Source organism: Poromitra crassiceps, assembly GCF_964638095.1.
Source record: "Poromitra crassiceps genome assembly, chromosome: 6".
In the NCBI taxonomy this organism is placed as follows: domain Eukaryota; kingdom Metazoa; phylum Chordata; class Actinopteri; order Beryciformes; family Melamphaidae; genus Poromitra; species Poromitra crassiceps.
This window is the reverse complement of record NC_139627.1, coordinates 17342744-17362194: the sequence shown is the minus strand read 5'-3', so window position 1 is coordinate 17362194 and position 19451 is coordinate 17342744. Positions and strand designations below refer to the sequence as shown.

The 19451-nt window shown below is 44.5% G+C and overlaps 1 protein-coding gene across 1 annotated transcript; it reads left to right on the top strand.

Moving 5' to 3' along the window:
- The first annotated feature begins 1516 nt into the window (after positions 1-1516).
- Positions 1517-19107, top strand: LOC310778499 (BRCA1-associated protein-like). The gene is made up of 13 exons (XM_083638943.1): positions 1517-1824; positions 2235-2396; positions 2540-2771; positions 4399-4588; positions 4754-4867; positions 5553-5701; positions 6446-6521; positions 6727-6865; positions 7315-7430; positions 7524-7613; positions 7739-7842; positions 9736-9875; positions 16369-19107. Exons 1-13 carry the CDS (start codon positions 1746-1748, stop codon positions 16578-16580), a joined length of 1803 nt encoding a protein of 600 aa, XP_083495069.1. The 5' UTR covers positions 1517-1745; the 3' UTR covers positions 16581-19107.
- Positions 19108-19451: the final 344 nt, after the last annotated feature.

Here is a 19451-nt window from a genome sequence, read left to right as displayed (position 1 = left end):
TGACACCGCAGCTATGAAAAATATCTTTATGGCAGCAGTATTTCTCCATCTTCTCAGTTGATCAATTGAAATCGACTCAGTCGACGAACTAAGATCAACTCAGTTGATGAACTAAAATCAACTCTACAGTTTCTCATACATAATCATGTTTATATTGAACACCCCCCTTTGATTCTAAGCCTGAGTAGGCCTATAACAAATATAAAATTGACGCATTTTCGAGAGGAAAAAGCAAAAGTTGCGTGTGTTGGGAATACATCCCAGAATAATCAAGAGGATTTTGTCGATTTTGATCCAAATCTGATCACACGCTAGAGATAGACGATTATTCTCCGCAAATAGGCAGTTCTTGTTAGAATTATATTTCATTGTGAAAAGGCTCTCCCTAAACCGCTTAAGGCCAGAGAGGTGTGTTTCACAGAGAATTTAACATTGGACCTAATTGTAAATAAATGTGATGGCAACCTTTTGAGGACATTGTGAGTGTGCAAGGACATTAGTGGAACGTGTGTTTTGAAAGCAGCCACAGTAGATATACAGATTTTGTCATGTATTTATGTTTTTGTCATTTCCCCCTTAGTCACCCACCTTCTCATGAAATTCTCATAAACCAAAATGATTTATATCTCTTCTCAGTCTGTATACAAAATGTATAACAAGACCTTCTGTTGTTGAAGCATTTTTGACCGGTGGAAATTGGAAACCAAATTTAGATATGACCCATGAGAGACAGTAAGCAGACGTTTACAAATACTAGCACCACCAAGGAGCACTGTAGACTGACTATTGGCACTGCAGGTCGTGTAGAATTGGGTTTTCTTGATTTTACTATTATTTTTATTCTGAAATTGAAGAGTAATGAGAAAATGTAAGCCTCCCCGTTCCCCTGACAGACACACCTCTACAAATATAGATGGGAAGACTCACGCCCAACTGCTCGAAATGAACCGTGACTGCAAAGATGCTTGTGATCCAACTAGATGTTTTGTTGTGGTTCAGAATAATGGTTGACAATCTGGAGTGTCATCTCACCTTTTCCTTCTTTTGTTAGAAAATGGGAAAACAAAAACACTGGAATGTCAAAGCTTTTTTAAATAAAATGAGTAAATATGAGATTCATTTTGTCATGGTATGTACCGTTTGTTTGTTTGTTTACCTACCATTGTTGTCACTTGAGTTTGTCAATAATACAATACAGTATATCAGTCTACCTTCTGTGATTATTTTCCTGGTCCACAGAAGAAAAAGACTGATGACAGAGGAGACCAGAGGGACAGAATGTAGGGAAACAGTGGCTGGATGAGTCCAGAAGGAGGCGGTAATGCAACATAAAGGATGCCAACTGCCATAAACCATCACAGAAGAAGAATATTATTTTCCTGTAGGGGGCAGCAACATGCTTGAGATGGATTTTTTTGGTCTAAAATTGTATATGAAGAAGAGAGCACATCCTATAAACAGCTGGGAATAATAACGTTACAGACGGGAACCAAATCATAGCTGATCAAACCACAGATAATATCAACATAGAAATGTAGATAATTGTTACGGACGGCGACGTAACTTCAAGGCATCGCCTGCCTTCTTTGGCTATCTTGCTAGGTAGAGTTAGGATCTGAATGTGGATGCTAACTAACGTTAGCTTGCCAGGCTTCTGACTAGCTAACGGTATAGCTACGTGCTGGTGGCTGGCTGTCATCGTTTGTTTTGTTTTCTCCAAAAAATTGTCGTTTGCTTCATAACACATGAGTGTGTCTCTGGTCGTTATCCGTTTGGAATTAGCCGACCAGTCTCCTTCTCCACAAGCTTTCCAGTACTCAGCTGGTGAGTTTATATCGCAGCACTAGTAACGTTGCATTCACTGGTGTTTAGGTGAAGACCATGCTATAGCCTACCGTTGTTGTGACAGAAACTTGCTCCAGTGACTCAGCAGTGTCGCAGTAGTAACACCGTTTTGTGGATAGCTTGTGCTTTGTGCAAATGCTCTCAAACAATTGACCCTGTCAGTCAGTTCATCGCTTCAGTGGATGTTGTTTTTGAACAACTAGAACAACATTATATTGTGGTGATTGTGTATGAATGCCCATCGTGTGTGTGTGTGTGTGTGTGTGTGTGTGAGAGAGAGAGAGATGGTGGGGGGGGGGGGGGGGGGGGGGTGAGGTGTGTGTAGCCCAGTTTGTCCAATGAAGCCCATAGAAACTGAGGCCTGTCGCTGCATCTCTTCTCCCCTGCAGTTGAAGGCATGTCAGAGGAGGAACTGCAGGAGAAGGCTCTGGGCTTGGCCAAGCTCTCCCTGGCCGGAAAGACGGAGCTGGAGCGAACAGCTGTCCTGCACCAGCACATTGGTAGCAGAGCCATGGGAGACATGGTCATTGAGACCTTTGAACCTAATCCAGGTAAGCACGTCCCTTGCATTCACATTCACACACATGACAAAAATGCTCTTAAACCTAGACGTTTGAAATGAACAGAACCGTGTCGGGCCTCTACTGAGTCTTTCTTTTTTACGATTGAGTTTCCTCCATTTTGACTGCTCTAGATAAAGGAGGGGGTGAAGACACTGGAGACACAGGAGATGGGGACAGTGAGTCTCAGGCTGCAAAGAGCGACTCGGACAGTAAGGAGGGCAGCGAGAGTTCACAGGACGTGACTGCAGACGCAGGCACGTCTCCGGACTCGCCCTCCAAGCAGCTGCCAGACGAGATCTCTTTCTTCAGCGGGAACCCCTCCGTGGAGATCGTCCACGGTATCATGCACCTCTACAAGACCAAGTGAGTCACGCCTCGTATGTATTCATTGGCTGCTTTAAAACAGCTATGATGGACTTTCATTTTGTGTTGATTGTAGCGGCCCCTGTGTACAAAAGCGGTACTGTTCGCCCCGGAAGGAAAACTGCATTTCCTGAACGCCGAGGCTCCTCCCGCTGTCTCCAGCGGGCTGTCTGAGCCGTGACAGGCTGTGCAGGGCTTCTCCCTGTCAGCAAGCCTCCCCTGCTGTTTGATTTACTGCATAAGGTTAACGTCACTGCTTCATCCTGCTGTTTGATTTACTGCATAAGGTTAACACATCACTGCTTCATCCGACGGCAGGGACAACAATTATAACCAGTTTCACACAAACGTGACATGTGACATGTCATGTGACATGTCATGTGACGGACACTATGTCCGGTCATGTGACGGACACTATGTCCGGTCAGCGCACAGGATTTAGAAAAATGATATAGGACTCGCTGATGGTCTCATTTGCTGTTGTAGGTATAGGTAAGATGTGAGGCGTCACTATTACATTTAGACTGTTATATAACCAGTTAAAAGTTTCTCGTAACCGCTTTAATCGAGTATCTATGCTATTTCAACCAGTGGTGTAGTCTACCTTTTTTCAGAAGGTATACTGACTCTGACACCGTCTTCGGCCGGAAGTGGGCGGACATTCGACCAATTTTTTGTTGTTGTTGTTCCTCCCCAAATTTACAGAATAGCTTCAGCTAGTGTCCTCTAGAGAGAGAGTGCCGTCCGTCAGCGGAGGTCGGAGGACCAAAATGCGAGACTCATTAGCCAATGAACAGCCAGGAATGGGTCTCGCGCTACTTTTGCATGCTAAAATCAAGCTGATAATGTACAATTTGATTCAAGGGATGAAAAACCCTTTCAAAGTACAACACAAACCGTCTTATTTTGCTGCAACTCGACAGTGCTGCTTTTTTTACTCAAGAGTTCCAGGACCTTACTTCCTGGAAAAAAACTGATCCATTGGAGGGAATGGAGTTGTCGGAACTCTTCTATTATACGGCTCTGGCTTCAGCTATCAGCTTCATCTTGCTTCTTCGGTCGCTATTCTCTCTCCTGAAGATGTGTTTACCGACGGGGAGAAAGCCCCACGTGATAGGCACCCGTCAATCTCTCTCTCTCTGCTCAACGCTGTAACACCATTTTATTTTGAAATTCAGTTGACTTTGCCATTTCCCACGGATATTGTCGCGTTTTTCTTTCATGGCTTGACAGAAAAAGTCTGCCTTCACGCGCCTAGTCGGCTTGAAAATAGAACTCACGTAAAAATCGGCGCAGCTCAGGCGAGGCGTGGGTACACGGAAGGTTCACGTTGAGGCGCCCTGTGTACACAGCCTCATTGACTAAAAAGGACGCCTATTTAAAAGCGTGGGTAAAGGCAAGGCTTGGGTGCTGTGTGTGAACGTAGGGTAACACACAGAGCGCACAGGGTGAATTTTATGAATGGAAATTGAAAACGATACGTATCATAGCGCATTTCCCAGTGCGCATACGCAAATCTGAGTCATTTCGCAGTGTGTATACTGTATACTGCGTATACCTGCGTATCACGTAGACAACACCACTGATTTCAACATGATATGATGATTTATTATACTTTCTTTCGCAGCAAAATGACATCACTGACTGAAGATGTGAGACGTAGCGCCATGCTGTGCATTCTGACTGTCCCTGCTACCATGACCAGCCACGACCTCATGAAGCTCGTGGCGCCCTTTAATGATGTCATGGAGCATATGAAGATCATACGGGACTCCACCCCCAACCAATACATGGTTCTGATTAAATTCAGTACACAGGTAAGGTCGCAGCGTCAATGCTCCTGGAGTGGTACCTCCGCCGATGAAGACCCACGTCTGCCTGTTTGTCTGTTGAAGGATCAGTTGATTAGATTTTGGTAATGATCTGGATCTGGGATGTCTGCCATTCAACCCTGATCGTTTCTTCTCCGTGTCTCTGGACAGGCAGACGCAGACAGTTTCTACACAGCGTGTAACGGCAACCAGTTCAACTCCATAGAGGAAGCAGTGTGCCAGCTGGTCTATGTGGAGCGGGCCGAGGTCATCAAGTCTGAGCAGGTGTTTATTTACCCAAGATGAGATTTCTTACTCATCACTCTATATTATTCTATATTTTAGAAATGGATTCTCCAGATTATTCTCATTTTTCTCATTTGTTTTATTGCATACAGTACATCTTGATACTCAGTTATTGTTTTTATTTTAATACTGTCCTTATTTTCTTTCTTCTTTCCATTTTTACTTTGTCTCAAGATGTTCTACTAGAGTTTTGCTCACCCTACAGTCTGTGATTGATATTTTAATACTAGTAGTTCATACTGTATATTCCTGCCTAATACTGTATGTTCTTGTGTTGTTATTGTCAGTTGCACTATGGTTAAATACCCCCATTTGCCCTATTGTTGTTTTATTCTATTGTCTTTGCTGTGTCCTCATGTTTTTCAATGCCATCTGATCTTGTAGACACAATATGAATGGCAGATTCAGACCCCCCGTCATCCAAATTGTGCTCTAAACTTCTTTTGCGATTGTTCTTTTTCTATTTGTCCATTGCACAGTTGGCCATGGCTGTCCATCCCTGATCTATTGTACTGCACGTTCTCTCTCGCTCTCCCTCTCTCCCTGTCTCTCTCTCTGTGTGTCTCTCTCTCTCTCTGTCTCTCTCTCTGTGTGTCTCTCTCTCCCTTTCTGTATTCCCGTCCGCCCCCTCTCACCCACTCGTTCGTTGCTCCGCCCTCCTCAGGGAGCCAGTCTGCCGGTGATGGAGTTGACCGAGCTGCCTAAGTGCACCGTGTGCCTGGAGAGAATGGACGAGTCGGTTAACGGCGTTCTCACCACTTTGTGCAACCACAGCTTCCATAGCCAGTGTCTCCAGCGCTGGGAAGACGCCTCGTGAGTAACACACGCACACGCACACGCACACACACACACACACACACACACACACACACACACACACACACACACACGCACACGCACACGCACACACACACACACACACACAGCACAACAATACCCCTAGGAATGACCATATTATCATGTCAGTTCCTCACATAATGTTAATTTGCGATCAACGCTGACATCGCATGTAGATACAAAACTAATAAAGCAATGAAATGAAGGGAGCCTTTCCACCACTGACAGAATCACATGCTTTGAGCTTTTCAGCAGACTCTCCTGGTGTCCAGTGGTTATTTCTCCATGCTTCATGTCACTCATGCCTTTTGTGTTCGGCCTCCGCTTTGCTCCATTCTTCTCTGGGACAAAAGGAAAGACCGTTGACCACGGTTGTGACAATAGAGGCGTTTTGCAGCGGCCGGTGGTCCTGGTGTGTGTATCTGCTCTGTTCTTCTTCAGGTGTACTGGTGTGTGTATCCATGAATATCTGCTCTGTTCTTCTTCAGGTGTCCTGGTGTGTGTATCTGCTCTGTTCTTCTTCAGGTGTCCTGGTGTGTGTATCTGCTCTGTTCTTCTTCAGGTGTCCTGGTGTGTGTATCTGCTCTGTTCTTCTTCAGGTGTCCTGGTGTGTGTATCTGCTCTGTTCTTCTTCAGGTGTCCTGGTGTGTGTATCTGCTCTGTTCTTCTTCAGGTGTCCTGGTGTGTGTATCCATGAATATCTGCTCTGTTCTTCTTCAGGTGTCCTGTATGTCGGTACTGTCAGACACCAGAACCCGTCGAGGAGAACAAGTGCTTTGAGTGTGGCGTGCAGGAGGTAACTACTAGCACTTACATCTATTCCCGTCTCGACCGGGTGTTGATTTTAAGCCACTTCACCGTTTTGTATTTAATTGAATCCTTTCTTGTCACGCGCTGCTGTTTGGTCTCCCCCCCGTAGAACCTGTGGATTTTTCTGATCTGTTTGGTCTCCCCCCGTAGAACCTGTGGATTTTTCTGATCTGTTTGGTCTCCCCCCGTAGAACCTGTGGATTTGTCTGATCTGCGGACACATCGGTTGTGGTCGCTATGTCAGTCGCCACGCCTACAAGCACTTTGAGGAAACGCAGCATACTTACGCCATGCAGCTCACCAACCACCGTGTCTGGGACTACGCAGGAGGTACACAGTGTGTGTGTGTGTGTGTGTGTGTGTGTGTGTGTGTGTGTTGGTATGGCCCACAAATGTATAGCTATTAAGTCTACTGTACTTTAGACTAATAAAACTACTTTTGAGGGGAGAGGTTTAAAAAGATCTTTCTCCCTATCCCCTAGGGCTAATTTTATTATTAAGTCTGTATGTGGAATATACAGCTACACCACTTCCCCCGGCAACCTGGATATAATGAGTTCACACAGGTCCTTGACATCCTTGAAAAAAATCAAGCCCTTAAAAAGTTTTTGAAAATAGACATACCCTAAATAGACATGGGTCATTGAAAGTGCCTGAATTTATATATTTTGCGCAAGGATAGAAATCGAAGTTGTGGGAACCCTGTAATGTACAGTAGGTATGTGTGTGGCACCATGGCAGTACATTGACCGCCCAGCCCATGGTGACCTGTGTTGTAGATAACTATGTGCATCGGCTTGTGGCCAGCAAGACCGATGGGAAGATGGTGCAATTTGAATGTGAGGGACAGGGAGACATCTGCCATGCGGAGAAGATAGACGCTCTACAGCTAGAGGTAAGTGAGAAGATAGAATAGATGTGTTTTTGGTTTGCTCTCTTTGTTAGACCAACACTCAGAAATGCCCTAACGCTCCTTCGTTGTCTGCAGTACTCCTACCTGCTGACGAGTCAACTGGAGTCTCAGAGGATCTACTGGGAGAATAAGATCGTTCATCTGGAGAAAGAAACCGCTGAGGAGGTACTGAGAGCTAAGCTTAACGTCAAGCTTTGATACCACTCTCAAGTCTTTGAGCAAGTTTAGTTGAGTGCAATAGCTGATCTCGAAGACTCAAACTCCTGTGTTTGTGTGTGTGTGTGTTTCAGATCAACAACATGAAGGCTAAGTTTAAGGAGACCATAGAGCGCTGCGATAACCTGGAGCGAAAGCTAGGGGAGCTATCCAAGGATAAACAGGGCATGGATAAAATGTGAGTGACACTGTCAGTCTACACTCAGATGGATAAGACTGGAAAGATGACTGGTGTGTCCGTCTGACACACCAGTCATCTTTCCAGTTTGATCCATCAATGTTTTGTTCCTGTGGTTACATTCAACATCTTCACACTGTCTCCTCTTCTTCTGATCAGTCATAATAGTCATAATCCAGCCATACCAAGGCAAGGCGTTTGTATAGGACATTTCATACACACAGGCAATTCATAGTGCTTGACATGAAATGGATCAAAAGAAAATAGCAGCGTGTTACAAGGTAAACTACAAGACCCAAAAGGCCACAGTGCATATTTTTACTTTGTGAGTGAATTCATATGCATACTTAGATCTTAAATTATGCACTAACTGCTCAGATCTGAATAAACTCAAAGTATATAGTCTCACTGCACAATATTTAGTGAACCATTTTCTGTTTTAGTCGAACTCTTAATAACAATTGGAATTCCTATCTGATAGACACACGGTAATGACTTCCTACTATCTGATAGACACACCGGTAATAATAACTTCCTACCAGATAAGTGGCAATTTTGCTGTGCAAGTAAGAGCCTGTAGTCAGCTCTGCTAATTAGAGGTGTGTTCACCTGCGAGCCAATCCCAACTCTGTGCTTTACACACACACACACACACACACACACACACACACACACACACACACACACACGCACACAATGGAAACTTTGCTTCAAAGACACAATCCCTCCTGATCTCCTGAGTGTATCACACACCAGTTGAACAGTCTACATCTCTGCCTTCAGGTGTAGCCAGTTGAACAGTCTATATCTCTGCCTTCAGGTGTAGCCAGTTGAACAGTCTATATCTCTGCCTTCAGGTGTAGCCAGTTGAACAGTCTATATCTCTGCCTTCAGGTGTAGCCAGTTGAACAGTCTATATCTCTGCCTTCAGGTGTAGCCAGTTGAACAGTCTACACCTCTGCCTTCAGGTGTAGCCAGTTGAACAGTCTACACCTCTGCCTTCAGGTGTAGCCAGTTGAACAGTCTACATCTCTGCGTTCAGGTGTAGCCAGTTGAACAGTCTACATCTCTGCCTTCAGGTGTAGCCAGTTGAACAGTCTACATCTCTGCCTTCAGGTGTAGCCAGTTGAACGGTCTATATCTCTGCCTTCAGGTGTAGCCAGTTGAACGGTCTACATCTCTGCCTTCAGGTGTAGCCAGTTGAACAGTCTATATCTCTGCCTTCAGGTGTAGCCAGTTGAACAGTCTATATCTCTGCCTTCAGGTGTAGCCAGTTGAACAGTCTATATCTCTGCCTTCAGGTGTAGCCAGTTGAACAGTCTATATCTCTGCCTTCAGGTGTAGCCAGTTGAACAGTCTACATCTCTGCCTTCAGGTGTAGCCAGTTGAACAGTCTACATCTCTGCCTTCAGGTGTAGCCAGTTGAACGGTCTACATCTCTGCCTTCAGGTGTAGCCAGTTGAACAGTCTACATCTCTGCCTTCAGGTGTAGCCAGTTGAACAGTCTACATCTCTGCCTTCAGGTGTAGCCAGTTGAACAGTCTATATCTCTGCCTTCAGGTGTAGCCAGTTGAACAGTCTATATCTCTGCCTTCAGGTGTAGCCAGTTGAACAGTCTACATCTCTGCCTTCAGGTGTAGCCAGTTGAACAGTCTATATCTCTGCCTTCAGGTGTAGCCAGTTGAACAGTCTATATCTCTGCCTTCAGGTGTAGCCAGTTGAACAGTCTACATCTCTGCCTTCAGGTGTAGCCAGTTGAACAGTCTATATCTCTGCCTTCAGGTGTAGCCAGTTGAACAGTCTATATCTCTGCCTTCAGGTGTAGCCAGTTGAACAGTCTATATCTCTGCCTTCAGGTGTAGCCAGTTGAACAGTCTACATCTCTGCCTTCAGGTGTAGTCAGTTGAACACTCGCGTGGGGAAGCTCAGCCAGGAGCTGAAGGACGAGCAGGAGATGAACCGCTGTATGAGATCCAATCAGCTCGAGCTCCAGGCCCAGCTGGCAGAGGAGGAACGCAAAGCGAGAGAGAGTGGTGAGTACCAGGTCAAAATACAAACACACCCTTCAAAGGACTTTTTCCAAGTCATGATGACACCTTACGGGATTTCCAGGTGTCCAAGAGGCTCGTCTCTAGAAGACGCTGGTCAACATTTTCTTCATAAAATATGAAAAAAACCTTGCTACTAGCTGAAGCAGACAGTGAATGGTCATCAGGTCATGTTTATTGTCCCCTCCCTGAGGCAGAGGTACTCACTGTCACCGGCTTCGTACATCATGGCCCAATCCAATCCCCGGACTTCACCGCACCTGCAGACTCACCTGCAGACTCACCTGCAGACTCACCTGCAGACTCACCTCCAGACTCACCTGCAGACTCACCTGCAGACTCGCATACTTTGCGGTCGCCTTCCCGGGGCTCCAAATATACACTTCATCCAGTCCACAAGGGGGCTCAAGCGGGCTTTCTGCAGACTTCCAGACAGAGAGTCCTCTTGGGGTGCAGACTTTGCCAGACCAGACTTCACTGATTTAATTACCCACAATTCATTGCAGTACGCATGTGACGACGTAGGTTTTCCACTTGCCAAACAAAATGAACTTATTATGAATGTGTAAAACAATTGCCTACCACATCATCATGACACAGAAATATGTAGAAGCACAGGCCATCGAGCGAATCAAAATGAATTGTGTTATTGTAGTCTTTAGGCCTGTCTATTTTTTTTTACCTTTATTTATACAGGGGGAGTCTCACTGAGAGCAATGCTCTCTTTTTCAGGAGTGCTCTGTTCACATCCACACACACATTCATACCTGGAAGCTGACCAGTACAACCACAGTCTGATCTGCTGGCCACTGAGCAGCTCCACTATCAGCGGCTTAGTTGTAGCCCTGTCTCTGACACAGACATCATGACGTTGATCAGCCATGGCACGTGATCATGGCACGTGATCATGGCACGTGATCATGGCACGTGCGACTGAAGACTCGCGAGGGCTCAGTCCACAGGTCTGTGCGCTGGACGTTTGGATTGGGTCCATCGTTCTGGCTTTGTTCAGCCACTACTGCCATTGCATCATGTTTCACCACGTGCCAGCAGCTTCACCAAATCTAGCATCTCCATCTCCGATGCTGTATCTCACTGCTCCTTCTACAGCCTGAGCAGCACAGGAAATGTATGTTCAATTTTGAGTCAGCCAGCTGCCTGGTCGTCTGTCAGCTCAGCTTGCTACCATCTACTACTGCTAGCATCCAACCAATCAGTCAATATAATGCCAGGCTCAAGAAATATATCCAGTATAGCAGGTCGGGAAGGAGGGGTGCCAGGAATGCTCGGTTGGAATGTTTCGTTTGGCTACACCCGTTTACCCTTTGCACCGCCTGTTGTTTTTATTCATTTGTTTTTTTACATTTAGACTGACATCTTAGGAATTGTCTTAACACTTATCTAGATCGACTTGTAATGAATGAGCAGGTCGGGGTTTGGTTCTTTTTCTCAAGGACACTTCAACTAGCCTGGTAAACCAGCCGGTCACGTGGACTCACATTTCATTTCGTTCTGCGGCACCGTCTGGCCTCAAGCTCTGGGAGGGCTTTAAGCAGAAGCTGCAAAGTGGATGAGCCAATCAGCGACTGCGCTCAGTGCCCTGTGATTGACAGCGCAAGTTGGCCAATCAGGAACGACACTAGCACTGCACTAACAAAACAATAATGGCCGCCTCCCTGCCTGTCCGTCTCTGTCCGTCTTTTATTGTCACACGAACACCACAATACATGCATGCGGCCACAACACACTCATGCTGACGGTGGCCGGTGAAAAGTGTCCTCTGCATTTAACCCATCCAGGCATGTCCTTTCCTCCGGGGGGCCGGCCAGGAGCAGTGGTCGCTTTCTCGTACAGCGCCCGGGGACCAACTTCGGATGTTGTCGTCACTGGTCGGATGACGATGACGATCTGATCTTCTGCATGTTTTTGGTGGGGGGGTTATATACGGAGGAACCCCCTGGGGGAGCACGGGGAGAACATGCAAACTCCACACAGAGAGAAAGGCCCTTACGACGAGATACCCCACCTGGGCAGTAGGCACTGAAGATATGGGGGGGAACACAACCACAGCGCCCACAGTGTCCCAGGCGAGAATCGAACTCAGGACCTTCTGACTGTGAGGCGACAGCTCTACCACTGAGCAATGTCAATGTTCGTCTAGTTTAAACGGCCATAAAGTGCAGTTATTGCAGAAATAAACTCGATAACAGCAATTAAACAAGTACAGGAGTATCGCCGCAACCGCAGAGTTTCTCGGCGGAAAAATATGTTTTTGCCATTCTCCCGAGTGGATTTGGGTTTGACAAAATGCTCAAACAAAGTATTGACAATTTCCCCCATCATTATTCTTTCAGTCACTTGAGAAAACGCAAGAAGCCACCCAGTGCCTTAGTGCGTCACCAGGAGAGAGTAGTGATTAGTGATTCACCACCATGCATTTTATCTGTCACCATTGACCCTCCATTGATTCCACACAACCCTTGCAGAATGGCAGCAAGGCCATAGAGACGGGCGGGGTCATATGAGCCTGAAGCTGAAGGCTTGTACTTGTGCAGGCATCTCCAACAGCAGAGAAAACTTCCTCATTCGTTGAGTATCATTTGCAAATCATAAACAAATTATAGTTTGGCAGCAAGCCATGTCTGTAGCTCAGTCTGTTTGTCACATTCTTATCATGGTGGCTGTTCAGCAGACTTTAAACGTGCGCCAACAATTCGTTCAAAGTCACCGACATCTCTTCTTCAAGTCAAGATCGGCGAAAATAAAGGCGACCGTCTGCCCGCAGCTGCTTCTCCAGCACTGAACTGCCTGGACTCACAGGATGACACTGTTGCTCATGTCTGTGCAGCTGTGCCTATGATGACCACTGTCCAGGTCTCTGTTGCTCATGTCTGTGCAGCTGTGCCTATGATGATCACTGTCCAGGTCTCTGTTGCTCATGTCTGTGCAGCTGTGCCTATGATGCTCACTGTCCAGGTCTCTGTTGCTCATGTCTGTGCAGCTGTGCCTATGATGACCACTGTCCAGGTCTCTGTTGCTCATGTCTGTGCAGCTGTGCCTATGATGATCACTGTCCAGGTCTCTGTTGCTCATGTCTGTGCAGCTGTGCCTATGATGCTCACTGTCCAGGTCTCTGTTGCTCATGTCTGTGCAGCTGTGCCTATGATGATCACTGTCCAGGTCTCTGTTGCTCATGTCTGTGCAGCTGTGCCTATGATGATCACTGTCCAGGTCTCTGTTGCTCATGTCTGTGCAGCTGTGCCTATGATGACTAGGGGTGTCAAAAATAATCGATTATAAGATGCATCGCGATGCGGACGTGCACGATTCTGCATCAATTAACAAATATCAAAAATCGATTATTATTATTTTTATCAAATAAAATAGAATGTAAGTACATGCAGTTGTTTATTTTAATTATGGATCATAATACAATGCAATTCCAAATGCACTTTTATTTTAAAAGTAGCCACACAGTGAGAAAAAAGAAAGGGAGAAAAAATAAATCATGTATTGCGGAAAAAGTGATGCATCGATTTAAGATGCATCGCGATGCATCGTGATGCATCGTTTAATCGAATCGAATCGAATCGTTGACAGATGAATCGTAATCTAATCGAATCGTGAGGCCAGTGAAGATTCACAGCCCTAATGATGACCACTGTCCAGGTCTCTGTTGCTCATGTCTGTGCAGCTGTGCCTATGATGACCACTGTCCAGGTCTCTGTTGCTCATGTCTGTGCAGCTGTGCCTATGATGATCACTGTCCAGGTCTCTGTTGCTCATGTCTGTGCAGCTGTGCCTATGATGACCACTGTCCAGGTGTGATGGTAGTTTGGAGTAAATGCTTATTGACCTAAGTGCATTCTTTCTCCATCAGTCAGCTCTGCTCAAGATGATTGTTTAAAACCAATGTTGTCCAGTTCTTTGTTGACGTGGAAACTTTGGGTTCCACGTATTTGTGTATTTTGATGAGGGATTTGGTCAGGCTTACTCACCAAAGATGATGAGGGATTTGGTCAGGCTTACTCACCAAACATGATGAGGGATTTGGTCAGGCTTACTCACCAAACATGATGAGGGATTTGGTCAGGCTTACTCACCAAAGGAAGACGCTCTCTCATTCAGTGCTTTGGTGCTTGATGCGTTTTGCATACCAGGCCTTTGCTGAAGCATAAACACCATAACAACCATATATATGGTTGGAAGACCACACTGAGTAGTTAGTGGAAGACCAGCAACTCGATATTATTTCAGTTTGCTTTTCATACTTACCAATCATGCCGGCTTGACATCTTTGTGAGTTATTGAGTGCTCTTCTTTTTTCTGGCAATTGTTTTGCTTCTGGAACAGCCAGCCACACAACAAAAGCTGCCCGTGGTGTTTAGCCATGTGGACAGCAGTAAATCGGACTAGGCAGCGCTGGGGTTCCGTGGTGGTCTTCCAACATGGTTGCTGCTCCGCCCTGTGATGTCTGAGAGCTTCCTCCACCTGCAGTGTTTCAACCAAGCCCCCAGGAATAGCGCTGGGCTGTGATGCCATTTGAACATGGTGGCGAAGCTCTCTATTGCAAGTCACGTGACGCCATGCAGCCCAGAAAGGAAAATTCCCATCCACTTGCATGGGGACCCCGGCAGCTGTTAAACCCAGGGGGATTTTTTTCCGGGTGTCACTCAAAGTATAAAACGACTCTTTTAATTATCAAATAATTTTTTATGGGGCATTTTTTCTTCAGAAGCCACTAAGAGCCGTATACGGCAGGTGTATTTTCTTCTTTTAATACATCCATGGGTGGGAGGGGTGGGAGACGTCATGGAATACGTCATGGCACACATGCGCACTTCGCCTTAGGCCGCATGGTCAGGAAGTAGAACCAGGAAGAAAAACCCCCCATGATGACTTCATGCGCCAATGAGCAACCTCCGTCCGAATGCATGGCTGGGCGTGGCTCGTCCCCTATCCAGTGCTTTTAATACATGCATGGTTTCAACATCCTGGGTGATGTTAGTACAGGCTGTGTGCAGCTGCTTCTCAGTCTCTACATCACACACACATTGGTCAGGTTTTACAAGTCAGGTTTTATTTCCCTACAGGAAGGCCACACAGCACTGTTGTGACATTGTGGCTTGCCTACATTCTATAGCTTAGTAAGAATTTGCATTAGAAAATAAGTCAAACTAAAGGTTTGTGCTAATGTCTTTATTTACAAATGAAGGGATGTTGTACGTGTTTGTATTGTTGTATGTGAGTGCCAACAAGGCCACATGTGTCACTGTAATGACACACACAGGCACGCCAGCTTGGATTATAGCCTACTACACAACACATCTACACAACTACTACACACAACCCATCTACACAACTACTACACACAACACATCTACACAACTACTACACACAACACATCTTGGCCCGATGGTCGTTCACTGCAGGCTTCACCATGGTGGGACTTGGGTGGTTTCTAATGTTTTATACAGTAATAAATAGGGCTGGGTTAAAAAAAAATCGATTCTCCGATTTTTAATCTATTTTTATTTTTATCCTTTGATATCGATTCATATGTCCAGAGATCGATTTTTTTATTTTAATAAACATAGGCTATAATATTATAGGCTGTGTGTGGTAGTTGAAACATATTTTCAAGTTGACGTTTATTTATGTTTGTAGTTTAAACAAAAACATAAATACTGCTACATAAATGGAAATGTTTGATCATTAATATCTACTTTTAGAAATTATATAGGTTGAAATCAAATCACTGTGCATAATTGTGAAAGTGTCTTTATTGACAGATGAAAAGGCTGTTATTTACCCTTTGTCACCACCTGGTGAGTAAATATATGTGTAACTAAAACCATTAAAATTGACAACCAGTCCGCAACTTTTTTCCCCCTTGTATCTACCGGTAAAAAGTTTGGGAACCCCTGTGTTACATAACTGGACAGTCATGTAATTCAGGTTACAGCTCAAAAAACTCGATATTGAAATTAATCGAATCGGAATCGAATCGGGATTAATCAATTCGGAACCTTGTGAATCGGAATCGGAATCGAATCGATTCTTGAAATTTGAACCAATACCCAGCCCTAGTAATAAATGGTTCAGTGCTGCTCCTGTCTCACTCTTCACTCGTGAAACCTGGGTTGTAGTATAACACATTTGTTTCCATGGTGGTTAAAGCAACACTCCACCAATTTTCAACCAGCTTTGTTTGTATCATAACAAAATCAGTAGAATATCCGAAAACTGTAAACAATTTTGCAAGCATTCGTTTAGTTTGACAGTTGAGAGTTGATTTGAGGTAAGTTGTGCACCACTGATGTAATTTGTGCATGAATGACACCGCAGGTCCACAAATGAACTCGAATCAACTCTCAATAACTGTCAAACTAAATGAATGCCTGCAAAAAGCTGTTTACAGTTTTGGGATATAGGCGAGTGTACGGACTGTCTCTCTGACTGACTGCTGTCTTGGCAGGAGAGTGTAAGGACGGGAGGATAGCGGAGCTGCAGGAGCAGCTGAGAGACGTGATGTTTTATCTGGACTCCCAGCAGCAGATCGAAAGCCTGCCTCCGGAGGCCCGCAACGAAATCCAAGAAGGACAAATCAACATCCCGGACAGCCCCTCGGAGAACGCCGGCCCCTCCTCCGCCAGAGGAAGGAGAGGCCGGCTCAGGAGGAGGAAGTAGGCGGGCGACCAAAAAACATTGCGGAACAGAAATGACACTGAGACAACATGGACGTGTGTGTAAGTAAGGCAGAGGTCTAAATGGGATGAGACTAATTCAGTACAACACAACACGCTCATCTTGTGGAAGAAAGAGTCAATCGTTCAAATATTGACCTCTGCCCACTTCAACCTGGATTGATGTAGCGTATACCAGGAGGAAAGTGATGAACATGGCCTGGGATGTGTGGGATGGCTCACTGATGGCAAACACAACAAGTTAAAGGAGCACGCCAACATTATGGGAGATTCACCTATTTGACATCTTCCCAATGGTAAGAAAAGAAGATATAGACTCCCTTCTCTGTGCATGCATTAGAAAAGTAGCAAATGCTAGTTAGCTTAGCACAATGAATGTTAATCAATGGTACGGCTAGCCTACCCCTGTTAACATGAGCAAAAATGTGCACCGTAGCCAGGTGCTCGACGAAGAATAAGAAGTGGACGTCCAGCTGCTGCACATGGTTGTATTTCAGCTAGAAACTGGGTGTAAAAGATTATGTCTTTTCAAGTCAACTTGGCATCTGAGGGCTTGTGGAGACTTGGATTACACCAGTTGAGCAGTATGGAAGCATTTTATGTTTTATGTTTTTTTTTTTTTTTTTATGTTTTTCTCATTGTAACAGGGGTAGGCTAGCCATACTATTGACTACCATTCATTGTGCTAAGCTAACTAGTGCTCGCTATTTTTCTACTACACGCACAGAGAAGAGAAGGGACTCTATCTTCTTGTCTTACTATTGGTAAGATGTCAAATCGAATCTCCCAAAATGTTGACATGTTTCTTACCTCTCGTAGTTATAAATGCTGGCTTTACCATATACAAAAAGTTTCTATTTGTGTTCTAAGTATTTGTTTGATCAGAGTTATGTCCATTCTGTCTCTTAAGCGTCCTACTGTTACCAGGTTAAGACCATGTTCATTGTCTTTATCAATTTCAGCAACCAGTGTTAGTTTGGCAGCAATATGTGAAAGGCTTTTCGGGGACGAGAGATGCTGAGAAGAATGTGACTTTAGGTTTGCTTTCTGTAAACAACAGGAAAAACATGACCAAATTTCTGCCTTTTTTTCCTCTGCAAAATACAAGATCATTTTGGGCTTGTTTTTTTAAAGTTCACGTTGTCTAGTTTTGTTTGATCCTATATCTAAAATGCCTATTGATTAAAAGAAAATCATAATTTTGGTCATAAAGTTATCGTGAGACTACTGATGCTGCTTTGGCTTCTCTTATCCCTTCTGATCAGTGTAGTTGGTTGTATGAAAGGAACAGGAAGCACATGTACCCCTTGGTAACATCCTGCTCATGTTTTCTTACCTCTGCTCGGCTGAGGTATGCGCCTGGAAAACTATCCCATGTACAAACCACTGACCACAGCCACAGAACATATTCTCAAACTATTTGATTTGATAGAGATGCACCGATCCACTTTTTTCTGTTAATCCGATTCCGATACCTGAATTTGGATATCTGCCGATACCGATTGTGATACCAGAGCTCTTGGCAACTCTCCCACAGAGCTGCAGCCTCCATCTTTACATAGTAGCTGACTCCTACTGTGACATTTAGATTTGATTTGGTAATCAATGATCTCATAGCATTAGTTACCTGGTTCATAATATTCCACAATATTAAATTCAACAATTAATAAGGTCATTAGATATTTCCAAAACAATTGATCCACTCAAAATTATTAAATTAACATTTCTACAAACTGACAAACACCCCTGGGAAACCCCCCAAATAAGTTGGCTAACTGCTAACATTACTAGCTCTACTACTACTACTTTCTAGCACTAGCAGCAATTACCGGTATAATATTCCCACTCTTTATCCTTATTCTTCTGCAGTTTTCGGCACTTATCTCGTCCTTCATACTTTGAGTTAGAAGCTCTGTTCAAATTTTAAAATGTTCAGCTTGTTGAGGAATCTATTGCTTGTATTAAACCTTTTGAAATGTTTTGTACTTTTGGCAATCGCCGTTTAAACACTATATTTTCACAATGCAAATCAATGGGTGGAATCTTCAAACTGCACTTTCATACTCATTCATACTTCTTGCTAGAAACTTCATTCAAACTTCACACTTCAGTGTTCACACAGATACACACAGGGGACAGGTGTGTGTGTGCACACACACATTTTCAGCAGAAAATGCAAATTAGTTTAAGTCCTGGGGTCTAGACAGGACTTACATCTGTTTTAACAGTTGGCTCAAAACTCTATATGAACGTACATAGAAAGAAAGTCACTTCTATGCTCAACTTTTCCTTTGTGAGGTTTTGCACTTCCTACCAAACTCAGAGTGAGGAGGCAACAGCAGAGCTAGTTTTGTTCATATCATATGTGCCAGCCCAGAGAGCAATCATCGCTTTAACCTCAACTTGGTTTTCTATTTGTGGTGTTGGTAAAAAAAAAAATGTTTGCACAATTTCAGTCCTCACAAAATAGTAAATGTGAATACATTTTCTCATATGATTGAATCTCAGTTTCAGTTCACTGTTTTGTATCCATGTACCAACAGTGAATAAATGGTTGCCATTTGTTTTTTGTTTTGTTTTTAAAGTTGTCCAGATTGTTGTAAAAGGATGATGTGTAAAAGTGAAACAGAAGCTTGTCAAATGACCACTACATAATAGAAGCACCAGGGAAGTTGCACTAACACCATATGCATACTGGAAGACAGCTGGCCCCAGTGGCTTCTCTGCTATAGAATCTGTAGCATATGGCAGTGCTCCCCAAACTGGGGTACATGTACCCTTAGGCCCTAGGGGTACATGGAGGTACTACAGGGGGTACTTGAGAGAAAGTGGGTAATGGAAAACGGTAAGAATA